At 41.3% G+C, this 13065-nt stretch overlaps 1 protein-coding gene across 1 annotated transcript; it reads left to right on the top strand.

Moving 5' to 3' along the window:
- The first annotated feature begins 38 nt into the window (after positions 1-38).
- Positions 39-8376, top strand: LOC135078301 (trithorax group protein osa-like). The gene is made up of 6 exons (XM_063972902.1): positions 39-44; positions 98-277; positions 1050-1150; positions 1945-2131; positions 5747-5966; positions 7001-8376. The coding sequence occupies exons 1-6, from the start codon at positions 39-41 to the stop codon at positions 7120-7122; spliced, it is 816 nt and encodes a 271-aa protein (XP_063828972.1). The 3' UTR covers positions 7123-8376.
- Positions 8377-13065: the final 4689 nt, after the last annotated feature.

Genomic DNA, 13065 nt, shown 5'->3' with positions numbered 1-13065 from the left:
TGTCGTCGCAGCTGCAAGTCGCGGCCGCCGTGCAGCAGATGCAGGTACTTAAACTATATTTACTGGTAATACCAGCCAGCAGCATTAACTTGGCTAGGGCGAAGCATACTCGCGGCCTGCGCCCCCCGCCAGCTCGTACTACTCGCCCTACCAGCCGCCCGCGGGGCCCGCGCCGACTTACCCGCTGCAGTTCACGCAACCCGCGCAGTCGGGAGCCTTCGGGTCCCAGTTTCTGTCGTCGCAGCTGCAAGTCGCGGCCGCCGTGCAGCAGATGCAGGTATATCACTACATAGTATAAAACATAGTCGCTTTCTGCTGTGTCCCTATGTATGCTTAGATCTTTAAAACTACGCAATGGGTTTTGATGCGGTTTTTTAAAATAAATAGTGATTCAAGAGGAAGGTTTACAAAGGGCGGGTCACTAGGATACTTTATTTTACTATCAATACCAGCCAGCAGGATTACCTTGGCTAGGGCGAAGCATACTCGCTGCCCGGCCTGCACCCACATGCGCGTATTTACCTCACGGCCCTCCCTCAAAATGGTCTGGTGCCCCAAAGTTTCAGTGCAACATACTTCCCAAATAGCTATTTATGTATCATATGAATTTATTTCAGTACTTTAGTCATTGCTTATGAGTGACTCATGCATGAGTCGCCAAATACACTTACCAAAACCATTCGGGACTTCCCTTTCTCTGATATTAAGACAGTAGTAAATAGCTTATCACATACATAATATTATGATTGTTATTTTAAGATATTACATCGCTCTTTCATTAGCCCAGCGGCATAGAAATCCGAAAATGTGACTGTAGTAAGAATTAGGATTTTGGTATACGCCTCTCTTTCCATAAAGGTCGTTATTTAATTGTCCTTATGGCCCATCCACACATGCCGCGGGCTTTCAAATTGCCTTGCCAGTGTGCCGTCCTGGCCGCCGGCCGTGCCGCCCGGCATGTGTGGATGCGCCATTACATTCATGATGGACCGATGCGGTATTACCAGAAAACAAAACACAATCTCCCCTAACGAATACATCTTTTACAGCAACAGTACCGGACGCCGCTCCAGCAGCAGTACGCGCCGCCGCAGCCTCGCCCGCCGCCGCAGCAGCAGCTCAAGAGCCCGCTGCACGAGCATGCTAACGGGTGAGTTGATTACATTCACCAATAGACTTACATAGAAGTACTTTATCCAGCATATAATATTTAGGTACATACATTCTTAATTCTTATTGAGGAAAGCTGACTTATGAATACAAGTTTACTTCTTTATGAATTGATCATGCTCAACATAAGCGTGTGACGTAATCTTCAATGTCAACTACTGCAATCGACTCTGTTACATCCCTTTAGACCTGATTCAGACAGCGGTAAACGCGCGGTTGCCGGGCAGTTCTCGCACACACACACTTGCAACTAACGAAGGCGAGTGAGCTTTACTTGTGTGTGTGTGTGTGTACATGCATATGCACATACCATAGTGTAATGTGAATCAAAACTTGAAAAACGAACAGTAGCGAGCCACCACACATATAAAGCTCACTCGCCTTCGTGAATTGCAACAACTATAGCATCAAACGTAACCGCACGGTTACCGCCTGAGTTCCTCGCCAATGGGAACTGCCCAGAAACCGCGCGATTATCGAACGTCTGAACAAGACCTTAATTTACCGAAAGCCGCCCCTCAATGAGGGCTATCGTTTTTATACTTAACAGTTGGCACCCCTGCCGATTGACAGGACCTTACTCTACAGTGGCGCCATCTTGATGAGTGCAAATGCGATAGTCCTCCTACCACTTTAGCGCTCACAAGTTGGCGCCACTGTCTTCGCTACTAGCAAGTGACAGGACCTTACTCTACAGTGGCGCTAACTGGTGAGCGCTAAAACGATAGCCCTCATTTAGATATTCCGAGCGTGTAATACCATTGGTATCAGCAGGTTCGCGCCGCTGTGCGAGAGCGCGTCGCCGACGCCGAAGGGCGCGGCCAAGCCGCAGAAGCCGCCGCACTCGCCGCCGCACAAGTACCACCACGCGCACCACCCGCCGCACCCGCCGCCCGCGCACACGCCGCACCAGCACCACCAGCACCAGCAGCATCAACAGCATCAGCAACATCAGCAGCAGGTAACTAACTATAATTTAACCGCCTCTGTGGTCTAGTGGTAAGACCACCTGCTTCAGACGCAGAGGTCCCGGGTTCGATTCCCAGTGGGGGCAGATTTTTCTGTTCGGTTTGGTTGGTGGTAGGGCTTGTTCTAAGTCCGCCTGGCTAGCTACCACCATCTTACCTAAGTCTGTCGCCATAACAACAATGTTAACAGCATTGTTGTGTTCCGGCAGTTAGAGGTAAGATAGCCAGTTCCTCCGTGGTTGAGGATTCCGGGTTAAGCTCGCTTCCACCTTCGGCCTGATCGTCACTTACCATCAGGTGAGATACAGGCCAAGAGCTTCCTCGTTGTGGATAAAAACAAAGATTATTAGTAACTAGCTTTTACCCGCGGCTTCACCCGCGTGAAATTTTGTGCCACAGATTGGCATAAATTATCGCCTATATGTTAATCTGGGTTACAAATAATAATACTGAAAAGTTTCAACCAAATCCGTTCAGTAGTTTTTGCGTTAAAGAGTAACAAACATCCACACAAACTCGCCTTTATAATATTAGTAGGATTTGTTATTACACAAATTACTAATAGTCCCGTTAGCCCGTCGTACTAAGCTAAATATACTTGTATCACGAGCGAGCTCACCACAATAGTCGAGCGGCGGCGGGTACCGAAGCGCCTTCCCCGGATCACGAGTAGGCCAGTCCGACCCCTTCGGCTATAGTGGCTTCACTACTAATTTACTGATTAACTAAATAACTCGAATATCTTCTTTTTCAATATTATGAATGTCTATTGCTGGACAAAATTGCAACAAACTAATTAATCAAACTTACCTGCGCATCCCCAGTCGCTCCCAGCGTATACGAGATGCTTACACTCACGGACTTTTTGCTCCTAAACGATGTCGAACTAACGCTGGCAAAAGAGCTCCTTTACGGCGAATAATGGGTACTTAAAAGTAAAGTACTGGAAAGTGCAAGCAAAATTACAAGGACCTGTCTACACTTTGAGGCAGAAACTTTTTCGAGAGAACATGCTCCGGAAGTTGGATAATAATATAATAATAATAATAATATCCTTGGACATTTTACACTGCGCTTCTAGTCCCAAACTAAGCAAAGCTTGTTCTATGGGTACTAGACAACGGATATAAACATACTTAAATACTTTTTTTTTTTGTAAATACATACTTATTATACATAGAAAACACCCAGTCCAATACAATAGTACGAGAGCCCACGACCAAAATTTTTGTCTCATAGCAATACGGCCAAAACCGCATCAAATCGATAGATACGATTATCCTGAACTCGAAAATACCAATATCAGACATTTTCCGCGTAGCGTTTGATCTGACCGAATTTTCAAAATAGTCAAAGAATTTTACCGAACTGCATCATAGCAATATGTCTGATTTGCAGACTGTAGTTGAATGATAGTTCTGAGATACCGGAAACATTATTTTCAGACGTTAGTGGTGTAGCGCAAACCCGTAAAATCACTTAAAAAAAATAAAAATGAGACAAAAAAAATTTCTCATAGCAATACGTCTGAAAATCTTTTTTATTAGTAAATTTTGGTTATTTGATGCGAACAAAACAATTTTCAGACGGAAATGTGAACGCATTAAATTTTGAGACCGTTTTGAAAATGTTAACAAATTTTACCGATCGGTATCATAGCAATATGTCTGAAAATTGTTGGACATGATAAAATAAGTTGTCCACATGTGCAAAAAATTTATATCAGACAAATTAAGTGTAGCACCTTCTCTATCATACAACTTTTTGATACACTTAAAGTGTCTGAAAACAGGTTTTTGGTAATCATGGCAGCAATACGAAAAGTTAAAAAAAATAATTATCCGTATTGCTATGATACAGGTCGGCTAAATTTGTTGACATTTTCAAAAATGCGCACAGTCTATATGCTACTCGCAAAATGTCTGAAAACAAACTTTTTCGTAATACAATTATAAAATCTATGTACATTTTCACTATCAGACGTATTGCTATAATACCGACTGTCTTTTTTTTTGACACAGCAGAAATGGCCTCCCACTCAGTTGCTACACTTTCGACCGTTACTACACACCTAGTCGGGTTCAGAATCATACAATCTAACGATTTTATAGGGTTTTTGCCGTATTGCTATGACACATGGTTTTGGTCGTGGGCTCTCGTACTACAAACAAATATGTTCATGCACACAAATGTTTGTACTGTGCGGGAATCGAACCTGCTACCTCCGGAATAGTTGTCCGTTTCGAACCACTACACCAAACGGATCCCATCACTTTATCCATGTTATTCTCGCTCCATTAGCATTATTCATAGCAGTAGATAAAGTAGGATAGATGTTACGTAGGCACGCCTTGGAGTGGGAACTCGGTGAATCGATCGACGATCTAGTGAGTCTCTGGAAGCGTCTGTGGGTCTAGACTAGGGTTTCTGCTCGAGCTTTCTCGAACTCGAGAAAACTCGAGAAATTTGGCTTCATTCGAGACGAGAAAAAAAATACCGGAGCTCGAGAATTCTCGAGTTTCGATTTTGAAGCTTTAATATTCTTGAAAGCCTATTTTCTTAGACAAAAGTAAGTTTTTAATTATTTAATAGGTCAACGTTGCTTTAAGACTGGCCTAGTCTTTCCTTTTTTAACTGATTTGATTTGCAAGTAATGATCTTAATCGAAACTAAGTAATAATAATGTTCACCAACGAGTATGATAATTATATTATTATGTATTTTTAACTCTGCCTGATGTAAAGACTGAAAAACTTGTTAACTAGATAGTTACCTTACCTAACAGACGTTAGGTTAGGTACTCGTGCCTCCTCGTAAAGTTTATTCAAGTCGTTATCTGTAAGAAATTTAAAAATTTCTTCAAAAGTTTTTTTTGTTCATAAAAAAAAACTATTTATCGTAATTTTGCTATTTGGACTTGTGTTCTTTAGAAAACAAGTGATTCAATTGTAGCTTCAGATTTTTATTGTTATTTATCCTTAAAGTACACGAGACTTTATGACTTTTGTTATGATTAGTAAATATTAATTATGAAAGAAGATTTTATTTTTTGTTTCTTTCCTTACCAAATAAGTGGTACTAAATTCTAATATTGATTGTTGTGCATAAAAGTAGGTATATTAGATTAAAAAAACCTGTGTTTTTATTAAATTTCAACCGATTTCAGCAGTTTTCATTAAAAGACTCGAGACTCGAGAAAACTCGAGACTTTGGCCTCGAGAATTCTCGAAACTCGAGAAAAAATATAAGTCGAGAAATCAGAAACCCTAGTCTAGACAAAGTGCACAAAATCGCAAACCAGTCAAAAAGTGGTCGAAAGGCCTTTTTTTGTAGGATTTTTTTTTTACATTTTACACTGCGCCGCTAGTCCCAAACTAAGCTTGTACTATGGGTACTAGACAACGGATATAAACATACTTAAATATATATTTTTTTGTAAATACATACATATAAAATAAATAATAAATAACGGATACGATTTTCGGATGCGAACAGCTCAGGGCCGACATTATTGGAATATACCGATTTTTTTGAGTAGAACACTCACGCGCTTAAAGCAATATTCCATCCATTATGCACGTATACTGAATTATACCTCAATCCTCCAGCAGATGGTGTCGGGCAACAACGGTCGCTGCGGCGGCGGGCAGGGCGGGCAGGGCATGGCGCGCGGGGGCCTGGCGCCGCGCTACCCCGCGCCCATCCAGCGGCCGCACGCGCCCGCGCTGCCGCTGTACCGCGCGCCGCAGCCGCCGCGCCACCACGCGCCGCACCCGCACCACGCGCACGTGCCGCGCCACAACCTCTACTACCACCACCAGCAGCGCAGTGAGTGCCAATATAATATTAGTATTCGCTAGGTGTACACATCTCAACACATTATCGCATCTCGAAGGAGCATCTTCGTGTCGGATCGGTACCCCATGAACGCCTTCCAAAAGACCGGCCTCCGGAGGAGAGATACAAATAATAATAATATAAAGTACGGCCAACTAAAGCCCAGTCCGTGAGCACGTAGAATTTTGTCCAATGACCCCAAACTACCCATCCTTATCGCTCGCGCGTAATTATATTTCTGTCGCGACTGTGCGACGGGCGCCCGCAGTGAGTGTGCGAGCACGACAGCAACATAATTACGCGCGAGCGATAAGGATGGGTAGCTTGGGGTCATTGGACAAAATTCTACGTGCTCGCTAGAGACCAGACTATAGTGGCACTTATGATAAATAAATAAATATCACATTACATAAGATTTTAAACTTTCGCTGCATCATAGCAGCTGTCAAGTTAAGACCCGTGCCTTTCTATTTTAGCGCAGTTAGTGTCAATAATAATAATATTTAATAAAAAATCGTTTTGCTTTTTTACAAAAGGAATTACAAAAGAAAACTTATTGTTCAGGCGCATGCCTGTGCGGTTTCTAACAGCAAAACAACGGTCTCATGACACATAGGCGCGTCCCTAGATTTTTATTCTTGTATAATGTAGGTACTTCACTTGCCATCCAACTCTCACACTGTAAAAGTATATCTGAATAGATTTACTCTAATTTCATCAAAAACCTAGTTTTATTGTTGCTACCATACTGTGCCTAAACACAATACACTTAAAATAAAAGGGTAGAAGCAAATGGAGGCGGCTCAGCCTCTACTACCACCACACATTAATCTCTTTGACCACAATATCAAAAGGCCTTACGAATTTGCCGCGATGCTTATGAAAGTAGACACTATAGCTAGGCGCTATGGGAATAAAGGGGTAATTCTGACGGGGCAGTTATTCAGGGAGGTGAAAGGTGTATACCTAGCCTACAACTTTGACATTTGAAGAGTATGTTAAATAAATGTTGTTTTCCTACCCAGATGGCGCTGCAGGCGGCGATCGCGCAGCCGAGGGCGGCGAGGTGGCGGCGGCGGCCGACGAGCCCGCCGAGCCGGCGCCGGCGCCCGACGCGCCGCCCGCGCCCGAGGTCAAGGCCGAGTGAGCCCGCGCCGCCGGACTTCGGCCCTGCCGCGGAACGGCAATGCTACAATCGAGTGGACCGATGGCGCACTTTACGATACTGCCCACGAATTCCACTTCGTTTTATGTATTCAAACAAGTTAATATGGACCCTTGGCTTTATTCTGAAACTTTCGTACTGAGTATTTCAGTCCGAACAGGCAGCGGGGTGTAATTTTTTTAACCGAACTCCCTGTAGCGCTCGTGCGCCTCCTCTGCAAAGCGGTTTTCCTATTTTTGGCTCTGCCAGTCGTTCCCGCTTACGAAAGCAATTTTGATGAAGAGACAGAGCTACGATTACTGACATCGCCTTGCGGAGTGGGGCCCATGATGTGCCCGTGTCGAAATCTCAGTTTCAACAGGTTCGGAATGCTCTAGCCAATGTATCGTAATAACTTGTTACTGCTGAAGCCCTCTACGCCAGACTAACTGAAGATCTTAAAGCCAGTGGATTTTTGGGAATCAATCAATGATCTATCTAAATCGTCGAGCTATTTCTGTAGATCATTGATTACAGCGCCCTAAAACCCGTTGGCTTTAAATCTCGGTCGATCTGTGATAAAGTCCCATTCGTGGTCAGCTAATTTGGACAGGGTTCCAAAAAGCTTCATTGTCATTTTCACACGCGCCACCCGTGATGACCGGTGAGATGGAAGGCGTGAACAATCAAAGAGATTGTTATGAACAGTCGACCACCGCGATTAGTAAATGTGATCATTTGTGGCCACGATCGAGCGGCTAGTCGCCCCGCGTAGTGGCAGTCTTTAGGTTTTCGGTATTTTAATTAAGTCGTAAATTATGGAAGTGATTTTTAAGATTATTTAAGATGCGTACGGATCGACGCGCCGCCCGGGTCCGCCTCGGGCCGGCCCCGGCGTGCTCGGTAGCGTGCGAGAGGCGCTCTGTTTGTATATAAATATATTGATCGGACGGACATCCGGCTGTCTATTTGACTGTTATGTTTAAGTAATGTAAACGCGAACGGTCGGCGGCCTCGCTGCTCTCGACCGAAGTTATCGCGAGGACTAAACGTCCGACTGACCGATGCTGCCTCGAGACCTCTCATTAGTGAATATGTAGCGACGGTTTTTGCAAAACGAATGTCGATGCAATATAAATGAATAATAAATGTAATTCGGAGTGAAAACGATTGCCCCCGATATTGGCCGGCAGGCGCGCGTTCGAACTCCATGTATCATAATCAATTATTATATGCGAATAAAATTATTATGACCGACTTAACTCTTTCATTATAAACTCCCAATACTATCCCGATGAATGAAAACGTAGGTATAGGTCGCTCTATGAAAGTTAGGCGAACGCATACACATAATATTAGAATAGGTACAGAACACGCACATGACATTAACACTCTTAAGCTTGAATGCTTCGCGCTCGACTTGGGCACTGCCGTGCCCCCAGATACAGCAGATACCTCTACGGATGCACTTGGTTCACTTCGGCTTTTACCCGTGGTCCCCCCAACATGTCCCCCTGGTGGGTCCACTGGTAATTTTTTTTACCCGTTGTCCCACCGTTCTGAACAGTGTTTGCCAGTGGGTCTACGGGTAATTTATTTTAACCATGGTCCCACCGCACTAAGTGGCAAACATTGCATGTCACCTATGTCTGGGATGAAATATCAAACGCCGAGTAGGATATGAGTGACTTTAACCCACATGTGTGATGTGAAGATATTATAAAGATATTATGGTGCCGTACCTACCTTTAATTATTTTCTATATTAATTATAGATTTTTTTATAATATTATAGATACCTAGGCTAGGTGACAAGCAATGTTTGCCACTTAGTGCGGTGGGACCATGGTTAAAATAAATTACCCGTAGACCCACTGGCAAACACTGTTCAGAACGGTGGGACAACGGGTAAAAAAAAATACCCGTGGACCCACCAGGGGGACATGTTGGGGGGACCACGGGTAAAAGCCGGTTCACTTGGGTGAAGAAAGTGGAATAATCCACCTCGACCTCGCTCTTGATAAAAGTCCGCAAGTGGGGCAAAAGCACTTGTCAATGCCACTACGCAAAACGTCAGAGCGCGGCGCGAGCGTATACAGAACTATTTTTAGCACAAAAGGTTAACTGGTAGAGAATGCCTCAGGTCTTATGGCATTTAGTTCCACTTATGTACCAATTTAAATGGCATTAAAGATTAAACAAATAAATTCACCCGTCCGTAATACCGCATTCACAAAGCGGACACTTCGCCTGATATTGCACGACGATTCTATCATTTCTATCATTACGAGTCGTAGCACATAATGACGCAAGAGGAATAAACGGTTTTAGATTTTTCATTTGAATAGCCTCCAATCGGCTTCGTTATGGAAAACAAAAGCGAGAAGTTAGAACACAACAGCTGTTCTCGTAGGTAGAGGCTTACCGAATACAAGTAAGGAGGGTTCCTTAACAAAATTGCGCTCATCAGTTGGCGAGTGATAGGGCCTTCTACCGCTTCATCTCCATTAATTAATTTGAACTATAACTACAGACCACAGAATAAGAAGAGATAACTCAGGTGTCCTACTAAACCTTGTTTTTTTATTCAAAAAGTTAAAAGCGCGATGAATACTGAGCCCCGATTACGGTAACTTTTAACGTTTCCAATCCAGACACGCTTCTCGATTCTGCGATACGATTGGTCGTTCAACAGCGTATGTCAGCTGTTTTGACCAATCGTATTGCAGAATCAGAAACGCGTCTGGATTGGAGACGTTAAAAATTACCGTAATCGGGGCTCTGGTTTAAAATGTAATTTCACCAAATATTAGATAATCGTTTCAACCACCACCAGTGATGGTAGTTGGGAAGAAACCCCATCATAAAAATAAGTAGGTACATAGGTACTTGCCAGGTCGCAATACCGCGCTTCCTATGGGGAAAAACAACGAAAAGTAAGAGAATAAAGGAAAAAACCATGGTGAATTAATTGGCAACGACGTTCAATATTGCTAATTGACAAAAGCAAATGAAATGGACTTTAGCTTGATGATTCGCTTGGCCATTCTTTGTTTGCAGTAAGCTAAGTAAGTGGTAACAAAATGGTATTTTTTCACGAAACTGTCAGTGCACGTTTGTGTAACTGTTTCAGAATCAGAACGAAGGGATATTCAGGTCGGGTTAGAATAACCATCTCCTTACAAATAATTATAAATTCCCAATCCAGTCATCATCATCATCATCATCTCAGCCATAGGACGTTCACTGCTGAACATACATCCCAATCCAGTAACTGGTCGTAACCAGGGTAAAACTTACTCAATACTCAATACTTTATTGCTTCACCACATTAGCGTTTAGGTCTTACAATTCAAGCAGATCAATGTCGACCCAGTTAGGGGCACAGCAACTTTTGGAAGGAGGCAGAACTTTATTTTCTAAATAAGCTAGCTTAGCGTTTATAAGAATCGGCCCCACCAGAAATCCGTTAGTCGATCTGTTGGCATGGATTACACTAATTACATGACGAGGAAATTTAATAAAAACGCGTAATCGCTGTCACAAGTCGCTACTATTTTGGCGATCAGCCAAAACGCACCCCGCTACTTTATGTAGGGGAGCGGGAAATTAGGACGACTGGACGGCGCCACTGCATCCTTATGTTTTGCTCATGTTACGATAAAGTGGCACTAACATGTGTTAGGTAATAGGTAGTTTTGCATAATGTAAATATTAAGAATAAACGTCCTTTTTTATAATTTTTTTAAAGCCACTTTTATCGCTAGTTGTATTAAGAACTGAAGGTATTTTTTTATTCAAAATTGTGTTCGTAATTTTTTGGAAAACGATCGTAGAGATTGACCGGATGATAAGATAAAGTTACATCACAATATGCGATTGGTTGCAAATAGTAAAAACACTGTTCTGGATCTGCGCCATGAAAACTCATGATGAGATATAACATTGGCTTATTTGGGGTGACTGGATAGTTTATTTAGGCATAAAAAAGAGACGCACCATAGGCTTAGATTAATAAAACCTAGATGGATAGTGATGGATAGTCTTCATACAAACGCTTCGTCAAGAGTGAGGCAAAAATCTTATGTCATTAGTGTCAATTTTGTTGGGGAGTGTAGACCAAAGAGCATAAAAGAGTAAGAGACGGCACTCCATAGATATTTTTTGAGCTCACGCACACATATGCATTTTAGAGAACGACCCGCAAATCTTTACCAACCGCACAAACTACAGGCGGAGCTACCAACATAATGCCTTATTTTCTGACAGTATTAGTGACGTTCGTAATAACTTATCGATTATCGATACTTTGCTAGGGTTGTAATTGCATATCGATATCTAGTATAGGAACCTTCAATATTTTAATGATTACTATTTTTATTTTATACTATGTGTAAGTAAAACGAAGTTTTGTAACGTAAATTATTTATTTCGAAATAAAATAGGTATATTACAATAAGTATTGAACATGACATAGCAGTTGTAGGCATGAGGAATTATTGAAAATTATAACAAAGTACAGAAATGATAATTTTGTAAACTTTTATTTTCACAACTTTTTCTAAGAAAAAATAGGATTTTTATTTATAAACATCTTTAATTTTCTTATCTGCTGATCGAACCTCAGCCTCAAGATTACTTTTCAATGCTTTGTTGCTGTGCTTTTTTACTTTTGTCAGCAAAATTGTTTTCACTTTTTATGAAGCTGTCATTAATGATTTTACAACTTTTTCTTAGAAAAAGGTAACTTAATATTTTAAACATCTTATCATAAATTTCTTTATTATGTTGTTGACATTTAAACCAACTAAAATTACAATTTGTACTCAACATTAAGAAAATGAATTTTCCAACATTTTCCATATATATCTGGTCGGCAATATGGTCATGATAAAATTGTTTAGCTTCATTTACGGTGGTACATAATTGAATTGTTGGATAAACGAGACTTTTTTTATCATGCCACCATTCGCGAAGAGATATACAGGGTGTTAGGTAAATGGGTATATGAGCCGACACTAGCCCATGTTAATATGGGCATATAAATGGTATGGTGAAGTCAGAAATTTGATATCATCATTTTAATTTTTTTAATTTTCATACAAAATAAATAAAAACTCAATAAAACTCATTTATTTCTGTAAATAGGCTTAAAAAAAGCACTTTTACACGTCCCAGTATTAACCCTACCACTGCTTCAGGACAATAAATGGGCCAGTGCTGAGAAGAAGCAGCGCAAGAAACTCAGTCACTATTGTCAGCCTCTTTTTCAAAGGTTTACATGCTTTAAAATGTACAAAGTTATAAATATTTATGCGAGCTAGGTAGTAAAGTATCCCAAACATTTTTATCTTTTAAATAATCATCGACTTTATAGTAGCCCTTTTTCATTAAGGTACTTTTAATATGTGCTTTGAATTTATGAATGGGTAGTTCTACAACAGTTTGTGGTAATTTATTAAAGAATTTAATACATTTTCCCATAAATGAATTACCAATCTTATGCAATCTGAAATTTGGAACGGCAAGTTTATTTTTGTTTCTTGTATTAAAGTTATGCAAATCGCTCTTTTTCGTGAATTGCTCTATATTTTTGCGGACATATAAAAGGTTTTCATAAATGAACTGTGAAGCTACTGTCAGTATGTTAATTTCGATAAGGACAATGTTCGTTCTCCATACATTGTTCGCCTAAAAACCAACAATTTTGACATATTACTACCCGAAAGCGAAATAATACGATTCTGTGTGTAAGAACAATGATTCCTGATGGACACTTGCCATAAAATTAATGATTAAGAATATTAAATCACAGCGATTTTATAATATGTCGTTTATGACAACATGGCGTCTAATGTATTGTGTGAATGTATGAACACCGATTCGCGAAAAATGTTTTGTATTGTCGTCACGCCGAGTCGCAGCCAAATAGTATAAAATAATAGAA

Source organism: Ostrinia nubilalis, chromosome 2, assembly GCF_963855985.1.
Source record: "Ostrinia nubilalis chromosome 2, ilOstNubi1.1, whole genome shotgun sequence".
In the NCBI taxonomy this organism is placed as follows: Eukaryota; Metazoa; Arthropoda; class Insecta; order Lepidoptera; family Crambidae; genus Ostrinia; species Ostrinia nubilalis.
The sequence above is the reverse complement of the archived record's forward strand: the minus strand, read 5'-3'. Positions and strand labels throughout refer to the sequence as shown.